The sequence below is a fragment of the Leucoraja erinacea genome, chromosome 22 (genome assembly GCF_028641065.1).
Source record: "Leucoraja erinacea ecotype New England chromosome 22, Leri_hhj_1, whole genome shotgun sequence".
NCBI lineage: Eukaryota > Metazoa > Chordata > Chondrichthyes > Rajiformes > Rajidae > Leucoraja > Leucoraja erinaceus.
The window spans coordinates 21064091-21077778 of record NC_073398.1 but is presented as its reverse complement, the minus strand read 5'-3'; the positions used below and the strand labels follow the sequence as shown (position 1 = coordinate 21077778).

The following is a 13688-nucleotide window of genomic DNA, read 5'->3' as shown; positions in this document are numbered from 1 at the left end:
TATTTTAAATCATGTACCTGACTCAATTATCTCCTCTGGCAACTTGTTCCATGTATCCATCTGTGTAAAAAAAAAAAAAAATCTCTCTCAATTCTCTGTGTGGATTCCTATTAAATCTTTCCCCTCTCACCTTAAACCTATATCTTCTGGTGCTTGATTCCCCTACTTTGGGTAAAAGAACCTATCTATACTCCTCATGATCTTATACACCTCTATAAAATCACCCTTCAGCCTCCTGCGCTCCAAGGAACAAAGTCCCAGTCTACCCATTCCTCTCACTATAGTTCAGGCCCTCGTCCTGGCAACATCCTCGGAAATCTTCTCTGGATCTTTTCAACTTAACATCCTCCCTATAGCAGGGTGACCAAAACAGAACATCTTTCTATACTATTGCTAAAACTCTCATCTTGACCACTTCCGGTCTGTGTTGTAATTAAATTTGCACAAAAACGCTACCCTACATCGCTAGGATTTTTTTGCCACCTTACTCATCGTTCTCCTCTACTCCAAGACACCAGGTTTTGTTCCGATCGATAAAATATGTGGTGGCCGCTGAGTGAAGTCCTTCCCCCCCCCCACAAACCCCGCCTCCCCCCCACAATTAAATGACGTTCTTTTAGGAAGGAGATGAGGAGAAATTTCTTTAGTCAGAGGGTGGTGAATCTGTAGAATTCTTTGCCACAGAAGGCTGTGGAGGCCCAGTCAGTGGATATTTTTAAGGCAGGGATAGATAGATTCTTGATTAGTATGGGTTTCAGAGGTTATGGGGAGAAGGCAGGAGAATGGGGTTAGGAGGGAGAGATAGATCAGCCATGATTGAATGGCGGATTAGACTTGATGGGCCAAATGGCCAAATTTTACTATTCCTTATGACCTTATGATGCCTCCTTTGTTTTGGGCCTCCTCCACCAAGGCCTCCAGCACGGCAGTGATTTAAAAAAAGAAATAAATGATTCTTGTGTTGAACCATTCCTTACTGTTTCCAAGGTGAGAATGACTACCGTCAGTCCCCTTCAAAGGCCCCTTCAAACAACCAACGTGATGAACTTTCAGCCTGTCCATAGCACAGCCAGCCCTGTGTAGAGGCTGAAGGAATCATCACTTTACTGCTTGCTTGTTAAACTGAGCTGTGTTATGCATGATCTACCCTTGTTCACATTTGAGTTTAGGCTGCACTGTGTGGCTTATCCGTAGGAAGGTTCTCTTTCCTATAACAGCACAGATATTGATCAACTGAAGCGAATAATGGAAGTTGTTGGAACACCCAGTTCAGAGTTACTAAATAAAATATCTTCAGAACATGTAAGTTAATGTTTAAATCTCATGCTAAATTCTGTTCAGTGAATAAAGTTTTTTTTAATCTCTGTGTACAGTATAAGATGCTAAACTGGAGCATATTGGATTGATTGGACCTGTCTTTATTCGACATCCCCCATTCATGTGTGGGTGGACTATTAGCCTGTGTTTTCAGGCTAATTGGACAATACTGACCTTGTGAACATCAAAAACAAGCCAGCAAAATGCAGAAGTTATCAGCAGCAAACCCATTCCTCTGCTCAATCTATAGAAACACATTGGCTGATCACCTGCGCAGTCAGCCACAGGAACCCACATACGTGGTTATGCCTGAATCTGGAGATCATGCAGCCAATTCTATGGTCTTATAATAACATGTTTTTTATTTATGGTGGCAAACCATCCCAAAGAACTTGAAAGGAGTGTTATCAACCAGGTAATTAGTGCCAGACCATCCACTATTGGGGAAGTATATTCTCAGCAGGTCGGGCAGCATCCGTGGAAAGAGAAACAGTTAATGTTTCAGTGTGTAGGAAGGTACTGCAGATGCAGGTTTAAACCGAAGATAGACGCAAAAAGCTGGAGCAAATAAGGGTTTCAACCCGAAACGTCACCCATTCCTTCTCTCTAGAGACGCTGCTTGGCCTGCTGAGTTACTCTAGCTTTTTGTGTCTACAGTTAATGTTTCAGCTCAATATCCCTTTTTCCATTTGCTGTATTTCTGATTTTCAAGTGCATTCACTACCTTTTCTCCATCTCTTCAATCTCCACCATCATTTCTACGTGATCCTACAAACCTACCAACTAAGTTTACAATTACATCTTAGATGCCGTGTTTAGTAGCAGATCTGATTTGTCTGCATGACTGCTTTTGTTACCTTTCAACCTTGCATCAGTCTTAAGGGTGTATTAGAAATAAAGCAGTCATCCTGGGAACGTAATTGTTGCTTTTACCTGGCAACAAGCTTATTAAATGCAGTGGGATAAGTTTTAACCCACCCTGAACTATTGGAGGTGCGGTGAGTATGAACCATGACTCATCACAGATATATCATGCAGTGGAATTTTAACTCTGCACAATGGCAAAGCAGTAGAGATGCTGCCTTACAGTGCTGGAGACCCGGGTTCAATCCTGACACGGGCACTGTCGGTGCGGAGATTACACGTTCTGCCTATGCCAGTTTTCTCTGGGTGCTTCTGTTTCCTCGTACATGCCAAAGGCATGCGGGTTTGGAGGTTAATTAGCTTCTATAAATTGCCTCTAGTGTGAAGAATGCAAAACTGGGATAACATAGAACTAGATTGAAAATATTGGGAATTATCACGTTAGCTCACTGCATTTCATCAACAGTAAGGCATTATTTGTTTTTTCTTGATTCCTTTGGTATCTAAAAACTGATAAATCTGGCTGTAAAATTTTAAAATCACCCATGGTTCTCAACTGGGTTTTTACATGCAAAAATAAAACTCTTCTGAAGCTATCATTAAAAAAAATCACCACTTACGAGTGGTGTGTGGAAAAGTTCGTTTTCTATCATTATGCTATTGAGATGCATATGTTGGCAAATAATAAAATGGCCTGACAGCTTAAACACCCACTCCCTTTCAAAGATATTGTCAATTTGCTGAGGTTGATTATGTCCAATTAACAGCTAACAATGATGCCTTTCCTTGGCTTGCATCTGAATAAAATGTAATTCAAAACCCACGTACGGTTTGCGAATTATAAAATTTTATTTAAAAATGTTTTAATGATAAATTTAGCTTCAGAAACGTTTTTGTTTTGCATGTAAAAATCCACTTGAGAACCATGGGCGATTTAAAAATTTTACAGACAGATTTATCCCTTCTGAAACTTTTTAGATACGAAAGGAATCAAGAAAAAACACAAATAATGCCGGACTGTTGATGAAATGCAGTGAATAAATGCGATAATTCCCAATATTTTAAATCTTGATATCTGCAGGGCCAATGTTCGCCAACCACTTTAGCTGTTGTTGTCCCTTCAGGTGTCGCTTCTCTCTACCATAATTTCTCCTCACTTTTGGAATTCTGAAGTAGGTAAATGTCTCTCATGGTTATCCCCATTTCCACAATTATTTACAGCCAAAAATTGACCATTTCAGCAGTTTTTAACAGGTCCGCTACGCTGGAAGCCAAGTGCTTCCTGCACTTCACCGCATGTACTCCAGTTGGCGTTATGTGGCAACAGTATGGGTCACGGGTCGTGACCTCGACTGCTGTACAACCTCCCTATACCAACACAGTTAGTCATAAATTTAGTTTCTGGTATTATTATAATGATTACATGACTATTAAATGCTGAATTGTCTGCAACACCTGAATGAGTGTTATGTTGGGGGAAATGTTTTACAGGTTTGTGACATTTTTCACGGCTGTTTCATTCCAAGAGTAACTTAAGTAATTGCTTAGAGGAGAGTGGGTTTTTTTTCTGGAAATTCTAATCTGTTGTGGTTTACTCCTTGCAGGCCAGAAAATATATTGAATCTTTACCATATATGCCTCAAAGAGACCTGAAAGAACTATTTAATGGCGACAATCCTTTAGGTAAGACTTTTACATTTAAATTTAATTTACTTTAATGTCGTTTTAGAGATATAGCGCAGAAACAGGCCCTTCAGCCCACCTAGTCCGTGCCGACCAGCGATCCCTATACATTAACACCATCCTACATACACACCAGGGACATTTTACAATTTTGCCAATCCAATTAACCTACAAACCTGTATGTCTTTGGAGTACAAATTGAATGTAAGGATTTTGCAGGAGAATAGCTATAATAAGTTTTAGTGCGTCTTTCCAGATGTGAAAGCAAGGTGCCACTGAGCAGCTTATCTATGGCAGACTCAGGAGTTTTGGACTGGATCCTTTTACAAGTTCACAGTTGAAAAATAACCGTTAGATGGAAGAAATCTTTACTAATTTTAGCAATCAAAAAGATTCAGCCATCACGTATTGAATGACATGCGTTCAAAAAATCATTGTGGAAATATTTAACAGAAAAAACAGCTAATGGAGGTCTGCACAAAACACGTTATAATTCAGAGTGATATGTTCAAGATTCAGCGTAACATGTTTAAATGTTACTGCACTGTCAAATATGTGTTTTAAATACACTGCTCAGACCGCATGTAATCTACCACATGGTATCATTAAACATTTAGCCTTTACCAGTGGAAACTAAGAACTACAGATGCTGGTTTATACCAAAGGTAAACAAAAAAAGCTGGAGTAACTCAGCAGGTCAGGTAGCATCTCTGTAGTAAAAGGATGGGTGACGTTTCAGGTCGGGACCCTTCTTCAGACTTCACATCTGAAGAAGGGGCCCGAACCAAAATGTTACCTATCCATGGTCTCCAGTGATGCTGCCTGGCCTACTGAGTTACTCCAGAACTTTGTGTCCATCTTGGGCTTTACCAGTACTCTATATAGAACCTTATCCAGGTCAGAATAGTTTCCTTTGTCGTTTTACACTGCCCGTTATTTACCTGCAGCAATAATGGTAACACAGACACTGTCAGTGGTCTGACCTGCACGTCACAGTGTTATGCAGATGCTACTCCACTGGTTTTGCTCCCTCTGCTGGAATAGAGGAACACAGCTGGACCCTGCCAGAAACAGGACCACTTGTCCAAGTTATTGCTGCTGGTAGAATTACAGTCTGCTAAAAGGCATGTCATGATGGACATTGAAGGATCTTCCAGTTATTCAAGTGGTCCCGTTATGAGGGGGGAGGGGCTCTGAACAGCAGCGGGGGAGTGTTTGCCAAGAATTTCCCCGAGATTAGAAATCTAGTCGTGTTTTATTGCCATATGTCCCGAAATGGAACAATGAAATTCTCAATTGCAACAGCACAACAGATATGTAAACGGCTTAATAAATGACAAAAAATACTTCTATATAATGGTTCAATGGTCCTTTTGTTACGTGTACCGAGGTACAGTGACATTTAGTTTACCATACAGTGGTACAAAAAAAGCAACAAGATACAAAACTACATAAAGATTAAACATAAACAGCCACCACAGCGGTGTGTGAGAATCTCCAGGGCACACAGCATAAAGCAGATCCATAGCCATCATAGAAACATAGATAATAGGTGCAGGAGTAGGCCATTCGGCCCTTTGAGCCTGCACCGCCATTCAATATGGTCATGGCTGATCATCCAACTCGGTATCCTGTACCTGCCTTCTCTCCACACCCCCTGATCTCTTTAGCCACAAGGGCCACATCTAACTCCCTCTTAAATATAGCCAATGGACTGGCCTCAACTACCTTCTGTGGCAGAGAGTTCCAGAGATTCACCACTCTCTGTGTGGAAAATGTTTTTCTCATCTCGGTCTTAAAGGATTTCCCATTTATCCTTAAACTGTGACCCCTTGTCCTGGACTTCCCCAACATCGGGAACAATCTTCCTGCATCTAGCCTGTCCAACCCCTTAAGAATTTTGTAAGTTTCTATAAGATCCCCCCTCAATCTTCTAAATTCTAGCGAGTACAAGCCGAGTCTATCCAGTCTTTCTTTATATGAAAGTCCTGCCATCCCCGGAATCAGTCTAGTGAACCTTTTCTGTACTCCCTCTATGGCAAGAATGTATTTCCTCAGATTTGGAGACCAAAACTGTACACAATACTCCAGGTGTGGTCTCACCAATACCATGTACAACTGCAGTAGAACCACCCTGCTCCTATACTCAAATCCTTTTGCTATGAATGCTAACATACCATTCGCTTTCTTCACTGCCTGCTGCACCTGCATGCCTACTTTCAATGACTGGGGTACCATGGCACCCAGGTCTTGTTGCATCTCCCCTTTTCCTAATCGGCCACCATTTAGATAATAGTCTACTTTCCTGTTTTTGCCACCAAAGTGGATAACCTCACAATTATCCACATTATACTGCATCTGCCATGCATTTGCCCACTCACCCAGCCTATCCAAGTCACCTTGCAGCCTCCTAGCAACCTCCACACAGCTAACACTGCCCCCCAGCTTCGTGTCATCCGCAAACTTGGAGATGTTGCATTCAATTCCCTCGTCCAAATCGTTAATATATATTGTAAATAGCTGGGGTCCCAGCACTGAGCCTTGCGGTACCTCACTAGTCACTGCCTGCCATTGTGAAAAGGACCTGTTCACTCCTACTCTTTGCTTCCTGGTTGCCAGCCAGTTCTCTATCCACATCAATACTGAACCCCCAATACCATGTGCTTTAAGTTTGTATACTAATCTCTTATGTGGGACCTTGTCGAAAGTTTTCTGAAAGTCCAGATTTAACACATCCACTGGTTCTCCCTTATCCACTCTAGAAGTTACATCCTTGAAAAATTCTATAAGATTCGTCAGACATGATTTACCTTTCGTAAATCCATGCTGACTTTGTCCAATGATTTCACCACTTTCCAAATGTGCTGCTATCCCATCTTTAATAACTGACTCTAGCCGTTTCCCCACTACCGACGTTAGACTAACTGGTCTGTAGTTCCCCGTGTTCTCTCTCCCTCCCTTTTTTAAAAAGTGGGGTTACATTAGCTACCCTCCAATCCTCAGGAACTACTCCAGAATCTAAAGAGTTTTGAAAAATTATCACTAATGCAGCCACTATTTCTGGGGCTACTTCCTTAAGTACTCTGGGATGCAGCCTATCTGGCCTTGGGGATTTATCGGCCTTTAATCCATTCAATTTACCTAACACCACTTCCCAGCTAACCTGGACTTCACTCAGTTCCTCCATCTCATTTGACCCGCGGTCCCCTGCTATTTCCGTCAGATTATTTATGTCTTCCTTAGTGAAGACGGAACCAAAATACTTATTCAATTGGTCTGCCATGTCCTTGTTCCCTATGATCAATTCACCTGTTTCTGACTGCAAGGGACCTACATTTGGACCTACATATCTCTCCACATATCTATAAAAACTTTTGCAGTCAGTTTTATGCTCCCTGCCAGTTTTCTTTCATAATCCATTTTCCCTTTCCTAATTAAGCCCTTTGTCCTCCTCTGCTGGACTCCGAATTTCTCCCAGTCCTCTGGTAGGCTGTTTTTTTGGGCTAATTTGTACGCTTCATCTTTTGTTTTGATACTATCCCTGATTTCCCTTGTTATCCACGGATGCACTACCTTCCCTGATTTATTCTTTTGCCAAACTGGGATGAACAATTGTTGTAGTTCATCCATGCAGTCTTTAAATGCCTTCCATTGCATATCCACCATCAACCCTTTAAGAATCAGTTGCCAGTCAATCTCGGCCAATTCACGTCTCATACCCTCAAAGTTACCTTTCTTTAAGTTCAGAACCCTTGTTTCTGAATTAACAATGTCACTGTCCATCCTAATGAAGAACTCAACCATATTATGGTCACTCTTGCCCAAGGGGCTACGCATAACAAAACTGCTAACTAACCCTTCCTCATTACTCAATACCCAGTCTAGAATAGCCTGCTCTCTCGTTGGTTTCTCTACATGGTGGTTTAGAAAACTATCCCGCATACAGCATCCCTGCCAATTTGATTCACTCAATCTATATGTAGATTGAAGTCGCCCATTATAACGGTTTTATCTTTGTTGCACGCATTTGTGGCCAAGGGGATCAGAGGGTATGGAGAGAAGGCAGGTACGGGATACTGAGTTGGATGATCAGCCATGATCATATTGAATGGCGGTGCAGGCTCGAAGGGCCGAATTGCCTACTCCTGCACCTAATTTCTATGTTTCTATGTTTCTAATTTCCTGTTTGATGCCATCCCCAACCCCACTACTACTGTTAGGTGGCCTCTGCACAGCACCCACTTGTGTTTTCTGCCCCTTAGTGTTTCGCAGCTCTAGCCATATCGATTCCACATCCTCCAAGCTAATGTCCTTCCTTTCCATCGCGTTAATCTCTCTAACCAGCAACGCTATCCCTGGAAGTTCAGCTCCCAGCCTTGGTCACCCTGGAGCCATGTCTCCGTGATCCCAACTATATCATAATCATTAATAGCTATCTGCACATTCAACTCATCCACCTTATTACGAATGCTCCTTGCATTGAGACACAAAGCCTTCAGGCTTTTTTTTACAACGCTCTTACCCCTTATACAATTATGTTGAAAAGTTGCCCTTTTTGATTTTTGCCCTGGTCTGCCTCCCACTTTTACTTTTCACCTTGCTACCTATTGCTTCTATTTGACACCCCTCTGTCTCTCTGCTCACACATTTAAGAACCCCACCACCTCTATTCTGTTTATTATTTTTTTTCTTCTTTCCCCCCTACATGTTGGGTCTGAGTGCTTCCCTTCTCTGCCTCCTGCCTCACACACTGTCTACTAGCTTTCTCTATTTGAGTCCCTCCCCCCATCCGTTCTAGATTAAAGTCTCCGTTCAATGTCCGTGCCACACACACACACACACACACACACACACACACACACTCCTTCACTGTGACCAGAGTTGTACCAACTGCTGTCACTCTCTCTGCAGTCCCTGTCCGCCTGAACAGTCAGAAAACCGTCCACACTCGCACCAGACTCTTGTTCTCATGGCGCGATGTCCCCGCAAACACCGAGATCACTGCACTCATGGCAATCCCTCTGACTTCTCACCAGCGCAGGCAACACCTCCATCTTGTTTTTCGGTGACCTCATTCCCCATTGTGATGGAAGGCGAATAACTTTTACCTTCTTCCTCCTTTTCTCCCGTGGGCGGGGCAATCGAACTACCGCAGTCGGAGCGATCGGATTTCCTACAGTCAGCGATCGAAGCCCCCGCATCAGGGCGATCGAGGCTCCCGCGATCGGGGCGGTTGGAGCTCCCGAAGTCGATCCCTAACAAAGAGACCGCCAGCTCCACAATGTTAGGCCACAGTCCGAATGGAGATACGATACTGAAAAAGTCGCATCTCCGTTGGGGGGGAAGAGATTTTTAAAAAATTCCTCCAACCCCACCCCCCACATAATACAAAGCTAACGATACACTAAAACATACAAATAAAACAAACTAAAAAAACAAAAGAAGAAAGGAATGAGACAGGACGTTGGCGAGGCTGCCACTTACGGCGCCACCCAGTGGTCATATAACTAATATAACAAAACTAAGAAGACAGTGCAAAGACAAAAAACAAAGCCCCAAGTCCTTCGTGATTTCAAGGCAGTTCATTGTTCAGGGTTTAGTTGGAGTTTGTAGTGCTCAATAGTCTGATGTTTATTGGGAAGAGGCTGCTCCTGAACCTGGACGTTACAGTTTACAACGCAACATTTGATATTTCACAAGGGTCATTGAGATGAAGGGAACAGTTTCTGCAGCTGGTCCTATTACCCCGCCCCCCCCCCCCCTCTTTTCCGTCTAATAATGAGCGCAATAATGATATTTATGGACCATAAAACTGACACTAAAATCGACATTGTAGTTGGAAATGTATTATACGCAGGCTGCTTAACCCAAACGATAACGTTTGGGTGATTCTGTGGAGCACAGGATCACGAGCTGAGCTGTCCTGGGTGTTGGGCTAAATGGTTCCCTTATCGTGTATCAATACACTGGAAATGGCTCGATTGTAATCGTGCATTGTCTTTCTGCTGGCTGGTAAGCACGCAACAAAAAGCTTTTCACTGTATCTGGGTACAAGAGGCAATAAACTAAACTAAAGTGAATACACTGCACAAAGGCGGTCGCGAGGGTTTGCCTGGTCAAGGGTTTGCTGGAATTAGCCACTGCTTTATACTGAAGGGGGAAAGGAAAATAAATATAATGGTTTTTTTTCCCTTTTCGTTCTCCCTGGTGACTGATTGACAGAGAACAGCTGCTGATTGTTTTGTTCCCCTCCAAGTAAATGTTTCATCAAGAGGGTGAATGCAGGAATTTATTTGAAATTGCAATGTGACTGTTGTGAGGGGCTGACTAGAAAACTGGATGATGTGCGGAAATCTTTTATGTAGTTGATCTTGGTCCCTTCCAATCATAGCTGTAGATCTGCTGCAGAAGATGCTTATTCTTGACACTGATAAGAGGATAACTGCAACAGATGCTCTGATTCACCCTTACTTTGCTCAGTATCACGACCCTGAAGATGAACCAGAAGCTGAACCGTACGACGAATCAATAGAGAATAAGGAGCAGACTATAGAGGAGTGGAAAGGTGGGTCTTTCTGTGGAAAGTATAAGTATGGATGTTTTGTTTTGATTGTTGAATTATTGTTTTCAATTGTTGAGGCAAGAGCAAAGATTTCTCCTTGTGTTGTATATAATATTACCATCTCTGGGATAAGATTGCATGAGCTCGTGTTTCTGTTTAAGACCTAGGGACATTTATTGTAACAAACATTTTACTCTGCTGCCAGGAGTGTGCCAAAATCCATTAGCCTAAGCAGCAACTCAAGGCCTGATACTTATACTATTCTTTATTTTCGCCCAGTTGTTATGGTTTTAAAATAAAAATAATTGCATTTTGAGAAGTTCTGCATGAGATTTTCTCCAAACGCAGTTGTAATGATGAATATTGATAGATTCCCCACCATGTCCCCAACAGCACTCACAAACCTTTACAGATGTGCCGTTGGAAGCATATTATCAGGATGCATCACAGCCTGGTTTGGGAACAACTCCGGCCAAGACCAAACTAAATTGCAGAAAGTTTAGAACGTAGCCCAGAGCATCATTCAAACCAACCTGCCTTTCATTGCCTCCATCTATACTTGCCTCAGCAAGGCCACCAGCATAATCAAGGACCGGTCTCACGTCTTCTCCCCTCTCCCATCAGGCAAGAGGTACAGAAGTTCGAAAACATATACCTCCAGATTCAGAGACAGTTTGTTCCCAGCTGTAATCAGGCCACTGAATGTTCCTTCTATCAGCTAGAGTGGGGTCCTGACCTCCCATCTACCTCATTGGAGATATTAGGACTTTATTGGATTTTATTTTGCACGAAAGGTTGTACCCTTTATCCTTTATCTGTACACTAGACTTGTAATCATTGTACACTAGACTTGTAGTCTTTTCTTTGACTGGATAGCACTCAGACAAAAGCTTTTTGCTGTACCAAGGTACACGGGACAATAATAAACTAACCTGAACTTCTGTATCCACAGAGCTAGTGTTTGAGGAGGTCAACAGCTTTGAGTTGCCACAATGTACAATGGAAAGTATGGAGATGGAGCATTGAGGTGGACCTCACCATTATGTCTGCACTGGGAGATAACAGGATGTTTCGGCTTCCTGAAGCTGCTTGGCTCACGGAAGGGCCAGCTTTTTTTATTGTGTGTGTGTATATATATATATATATGAGTTCATTGCACCACAGGCCCGACTTCTGCATTCGACATAAAGCATAATTTGTTTTCACTGTTATTTTGTTTTGTTTTTTGCACGACTGCCTTCTGTAAACAATTGATAAACCAAATCTGGTTCAGGCCAGATTTTTCAATCACGTTTTAATATCCTGAAGTGTACATTACCCACATTATAATAACGGCCATTGAGTAAATAAAAATGGTTCTTACTAAAATGTTTCTTTTGAGATAACCAAATATTTCAAGCTGTCAATTAGCAAAAGTACAGTTTATTTTATCTGTAATTTATGCTTATTCTGTTTTGGGTACTTAAAATATAGAATGATGATCAAAGTGCTGGCAGAAATTGTTCAGAATAAAATTACTAATTTTATTGTTTTTGTCATTGTCACTTTGAAAGCATTATCTCTTTCCTGTCATAGCTCTGCTTTCTTTCCCTTTATAAGCAGTAAGGAAGCACTTTATTTTACAAAAATGCATTGAATTTGGTAGCTCGCATCAAAAGAGGAGAGCATATTATCTGTCCTTAATGATAACTTGACTGCAACCTTAGAGCACTCTGTAATGTTTAAGTTCTAATCAATTAGCTCTGTTATCGGCAGCAGAAACCTAAAATACTCAATTTTTATCAAGAGACTCCTGTGCAAACAAGAAATTCCTATTGCACTTGGACTTTGTATGTACAAGAGATTGTTGCTAGGTGTACATTACTGTATACTATCACAGCATATCAAATAACTGAGGAGGAATGTTTCCTCAGTGTATTTCATGCAAACAACTGCAAATATATCATTGCGGGCGAATTGATTATTTTATTGCAAGTGCCGTGGAGGGAATTTTTTCCTTGTCCATATTAATGTTCTGAAGATGCGCTGGTTAATTTTGAAAATCTCCAACCTGGTGTAATTGCTGGCTATTCATGCTGCAACAGAATTGCATGTTTCTTGTGTCCAGCCTGCACTCAATGAATCCTTGCATGCATACCATAATAGCGGAATATTATACTGAAGCACTTATAACACTCAAAACTAGCGTGCACCACTTAAAGTCAGGGTGCACCTCTGTTGGTTATGGGCCTGTCCCACTTAGGCGATTTTTCCAGTGACTGCCGGTGACTGTCAAGTTGCCGGCAGTCGCCTAAGAAAACGGCAACTTGAAAGGCGACTGTCAGAGTGGAACACACAAACACACACAAACACATCGCTTCCTTCACCAGCCTGTTATGCAGGCGGGGGACAGGGCAAGCGGGGGTAGCGCTGTCTGAGTGAAATTCACACAGTGCAAAGTCAATGTGATACAGCCACACACCGCTATGAAGGTTGGCGCTGTAATTAAGAAGCTAAAAAGCCCAGTGTATGGTAAGTCCTTTAAAGGGGGGCGGGAAGAAGGAGTGGAGACAACTTTTAAGAAACCAGTGATACACGGCTGTGAAGTCTGGCTGACATTAACATTATCCTTGGTACTGAAAATTACTGCTTACGTTTTTTTTCCAATGAGCCAATGAAATTCACTGGTCAGCACTGGCTACAACCTACGAGAAGCTAAGAGAACCTTTGACCTCCTGGCGACCCACTTACAGCAAGAGAATTCTCGCTGCTCTCCATGGCGGCTTCATTCTAATTGCCGCTAATTTTTCAACGTTGAAAAATTTGCGGCGACCATAATGAGGCCGCGACTAGTTCCCAGAATGCAGGATCTCCTCACGACCATAAAGGTGACTCCCCGGTAACCACCCGCGAACATATGGTGACTGCATAGTCCCCTGCAGTTGCCTAAAAAGTCGCCAAAGTGGGACAGGCCCAATAGGGTTGCATTAATGGGTGAAAAACTGTTCAGTCTTTCTGCAACTTAGTGTGAAGTGTATGAAAAATGTTCCCCATGTCGGTGGAGTCCAGAACCAGGGGTCATAGTTTAAGAATAAGGGATAGGCCATTTAGTACTGAGATGAGGAAAAACTTTTTCAGCCAGAGTATTGTGAATTTGGAATTCTCTGCCACAGAAGGCAGTGAAGGTCATTTCACTGGATGTATTCAAGTGAGACTTAGATATAGCTCTTGGGGCTTACGGAATCAAGGGCTATGGGGAGAAAGCAGGAACAGGGTACCGATT

The 13688-nt window shown here is 42.3% G+C and overlaps 1 protein-coding gene across 2 annotated transcripts in view; it reads left to right on the top strand.

The window, feature by feature from the left end:
• Window positions 1-11952, top strand: part of mapk11 (mitogen-activated protein kinase 11) — a 47667-nt gene extending 35715 nt beyond the window's left edge. For both annotated transcript variants that reach the window (XM_055653084.1, XM_055653083.1), the window contains 4 exons: window positions 1223-1302; window positions 3786-3864; window positions 10256-10429; window positions 11379-11952. In XM_055653084.1, coding sequence (XP_055509059.1) covers window positions 1223-1302; window positions 3786-3864; window positions 10256-10429; window positions 11379-11452 — 407 coding nt within the window. In that variant the 3' untranslated portion in view covers window positions 11453-11952. The remainder of the gene's footprint in view (window positions 1-1222; window positions 1303-3785; window positions 3865-10255; window positions 10430-11378) is intronic.
• The last annotated feature ends 1736 nt before the right edge of the window (window positions 11953-13688 follow it).